This window comes from Apis florea, unplaced genomic scaffold (assembly GCF_048593485.1).
Source record: "Apis florea isolate Af1SG1 unplaced genomic scaffold, ASM4859348v1 contig_3158_pilon, whole genome shotgun sequence".
Classification (NCBI taxonomy): domain Eukaryota; kingdom Metazoa; phylum Arthropoda; class Insecta; order Hymenoptera; family Apidae; genus Apis; species Apis florea.
Genome location: NW_028256713.1, coordinates 6,096,139 through 6,099,596, shown reverse-complemented (window position 1 = coordinate 6,099,596; position 3,458 = coordinate 6,096,139). Strand labels below are relative to the sequence as shown.

The following is a 3,458-nucleotide window of genomic DNA, read 5'->3' as shown; positions in this document are numbered from 1 at the left end:
CTGCAATATAAATAAAAACAATAATAGATTCTAATCATGCAATTGAATAAATAAGCACAATTATTTTGATACAATTACAAGTACAACAATCATGCAAATTATCTGTTTTTTCATTATTTCAAGATAGATTATCATTTGTTTTTCATATTCATATTGACTTGTCTTTAAATAATTTTTTAAAAATATTATATAAATGTTGAAATGTTACAACATGAATAAGAAAATAATTGTTAAAAAATCACTTTTAGATTTAAATACATTTAAACCTATATTTCAAAATTACAAATAAATAATAAAAATTAAACTAATGATACAATAATGATATCAAATAAGCAAATAACATAAAGAGCAATTTGATAAGACACCAATTGAAACATAAATATAAAATTAAATTTCTTCCGACTGACCTAGACGTGATTGATTGTCTAAAGCGCGAGTGTTAATCCTGGCTGCATAGAAATAAAAAAAAAATACGTTATAAAGAATTATTATAATCTAAGATTTAGTAAGACTAAAATTTATTAAATTGAATAATTTTATTTAAAAATGTATTACTTAATGTATTACTTAAAAATAATAAATACCTGTTTGATATAGCTGTGGGCGGGCCCTCTAGTCAATCTCGTCCTCCTGTTGAATCTTTATCACTACCTCTGCTTTCATTACTGTGCATACGTTGGTAGTTTGGTGGTTGTCGAATGTTCGTATTACCCGGTGTATTTGGTTGTGTCACATCTTTAGGTGCAATGCTTCTTGGAATATCTGATCTGACTGGTATTTCTCCTCGCATAAACCTAAGAATTAAAAAAATTTTATTTTAAATTTATCTTTTATATGTAATTGTTACATGTAATATTACTTATGATATTAATGAAATTAGATATTTTTTTTAAGTTTTTTATGAATTATTATAAATTTGTATGATTACCTTTCAAGCTTGTCTACGCAAGCGTCTTGATAATCGTGAATCCATCGTACACCATTAAAGTGACAAACTGCTCGCATATCTTCAGGAAGTTCCTCAGGCTCTGGCCATTGAAAATTATCTATGATGGGAATTATATTACATTGCGATTGTAGAGCTGCTACAATTTCCTATAAACAGTATTAATGCTATATGAATTATTTGTTAACAATATTAATAATTTCTTTATATTTTCACAAAAATAAATCAATAAAAATTTACCCTATGAACCCAGTCTTTGCATTCGTTATCTTGTATACACCTTTCCAAAGCCTTGGGCGTTAGCACAAGGAGAAAGTGTTTTGCTTGTCTGATACTTTGCAATAAATTGTTATCGAATTTGCCAGCCTCTAGCCTTTCAACATCGATGAATACAGAGAAACCTCGCAATTGTAAGTGAACTTTTAATAAACTGGCCAATTGAGATCCATTTGATCTTCTATAACTAACAAATACATCTAAGGATTTATCTGGCGATTCGTCTTCCGATGAACCCAACTGATTGTGTTGCATATTTTTAATGGCATCCAATATCCTCAATCGATGAATACTGTTCGTAATGCCACATTCACTCAATAATTGGTCTTCAGATAAATTTCTTATAGAATCTTTATCAACACCAGCATTCAGCATACTATATGTGTAGATTGAAAATTCCTGACCAATAGATTGTAAGAAACTATTTAAATTCCCCGTGTCTCTACTGCTATAATCAGCCATCTTCTTCAAATTCTGCAATTCTCTAGTGAATCGTTTTCGCCTGATGCCATTTGCCAAACCAATATCTTCTTTGAGATTCTCTTCCGTTAGCTGCAGCAATAAATCACCATCAACTCTGCTTTCTACAAAGTTTTGAGCACATTCTGCGAATCCAATCTGTTTCACCCATTCTCGGACGTCCTCTGTGGACCAGAGAGGTACCTGTTGGCTAAGTTTATGGGGAATCTCTTCTCCAATTAAACGCAACGCCTGCGCCGCGTATTTGGACGCAATCGCATTAGGACAACTAGCTACTTTTTTTAACGGTTCGATGGCTCCTATTGCACGGAAGATTTCAGTCTTGCCCTGTTGTTTTTTGATTCCCGCTTCCATGCAGAAATGAAAGGCCGCCAGATTTCTAGCTTCTTCTCTCTTCGAGCTTAATACTGGTACAAGTCTTTCCAACCAATTTTTGCTCTGGCCATGTGCGTGCGCTAAATTTGATTTAGCAAACTCATAAGGATTATGCGAGGTGACGAATGGCTCGACTAAGTCCAAAGTACCAGATTTTAATACGGCAGCTTCAATCTCCTTATTAGCTACTAGTACAGCGATTGCTAGACAAGCATAATATTTGATATTATCATCATTGTGAAAAGCCAAAGGGAATAACCACATGGGTACTTTTCTCTTAATCATAGCTTCTTGATTTTCTGCACCTCCATAGAGAGAGAGATTGGCTAGAGCACCTGCACAATGTCTTAATGTCTCAATGTCATTTTTCCTGCATTCGAATAGAACAGCATCCAGACCACCTAATCTAATCACATCGCTACAGGTCCCTTCACTGTGTTTGAACAAATGTTCCAGAATTCCAGTACCTACTCTGGAATGGTCCACCGAGTTGGCGTTCTTCGTACACACGCAGGCGACGTTTACCACTTTTTCTAGACCATGTTCTACTACATGGGCCCTATTCTCCGTGGTCAGACATTGCTCTAGCAATCTAGCTGAGGAGAATTGTAACTCCTGATCGCTAGCCACGCAATTCGACATTAATAAGTCGAGACCACCTCTTGTTCTGAGAGTATTGCATAAAGTGTAACCTAATTCGTGGCCATATGTAGGCACTGCCCATGCTTTTCTAATTATTTCGTTCACTCTGTTTAGTAATAAAGGGGCTTTGTCATTTTTACAATCGTTAGCCTTCAAACGTTCTACGAAATTGTCCAAGAAATTGGAATACTTGGTGATAGCTCGATCGACATCTTGGGAATTTGATTTCGAACATAGAAGATCTAAATCGTCCAGAGGTAGCGAAAGGAGTTCATCCTCGGCTGGCCTCATGCCATTCATCAATTGATTTACTGCATTTGCTGCGCTGATCATTGACGATTTCGAAGTGACACCTTTGGATGCAATTGTGATGCTTGATTGGGAACTTGCTGAAGAAATATGTTTCTCGTGGTTGAAGATCCCGGTTGAAGTGACCGTTTGTCTTTGTTGTTGCGCTGCCATAGCTTTCTGAAAAAGGAAAGAAAAATTTCTCTCTTTAGAATATTTTTTTCAAAATATTATAAATATAATTTTCCACCAGTTTTCTTATAATTTAAAAAATTCATTTACATGATACTTTGAATTTGAAAGAGTCAAAAATATATTCTCTTTTTAAACTTTATTCATTTTGGTGTACAAGTTGGAATATAAGTCATGAACAATTAAATATTCTTTTATATTTTTGATTTATTTTGATATTTGTCAATAATATTCTGTTGTACGAGGTTTCCAAGTTTCT

The 3,458-nt window shown here is 34.1% G+C and overlaps 1 protein-coding gene across 6 annotated transcripts in view; it reads right to left on the bottom strand.

Annotated features, from left to right (window-relative positions):
• Sarm (sterile alpha and armadillo motif) overlaps positions 1 to 3,458 on the bottom strand; it is a 118,568-nt gene that overhangs the window by 2,214 nt on the left and 112,896 nt on the right. For 5 of the 6 annotated variants that reach the window (XR_015292421.1, XR_015292419.1, XR_015292420.1 and 2 more), the window contains exons 7-10: positions 1,187 to 3,187; positions 929 to 1,095; positions 585 to 794; positions 408 to 449 (exon numbers count right to left, since the gene is read on the bottom strand). Coding sequence is in view for 1 of the 6 variants with exons in the window: in XM_012493764.3 (XP_012349218.3) it covers positions 617 to 794; positions 929 to 1,095; positions 1,187 to 3,187 (2,346 nt within the window). In the remaining 5 variants the exon portion in view is untranslated. The remainder of the gene's footprint in view (positions 1 to 407; positions 450 to 584; positions 795 to 928; positions 1,096 to 1,186; positions 3,188 to 3,458) is intronic. The other variant, XM_012493764.3, reaches the window with a different exon arrangement.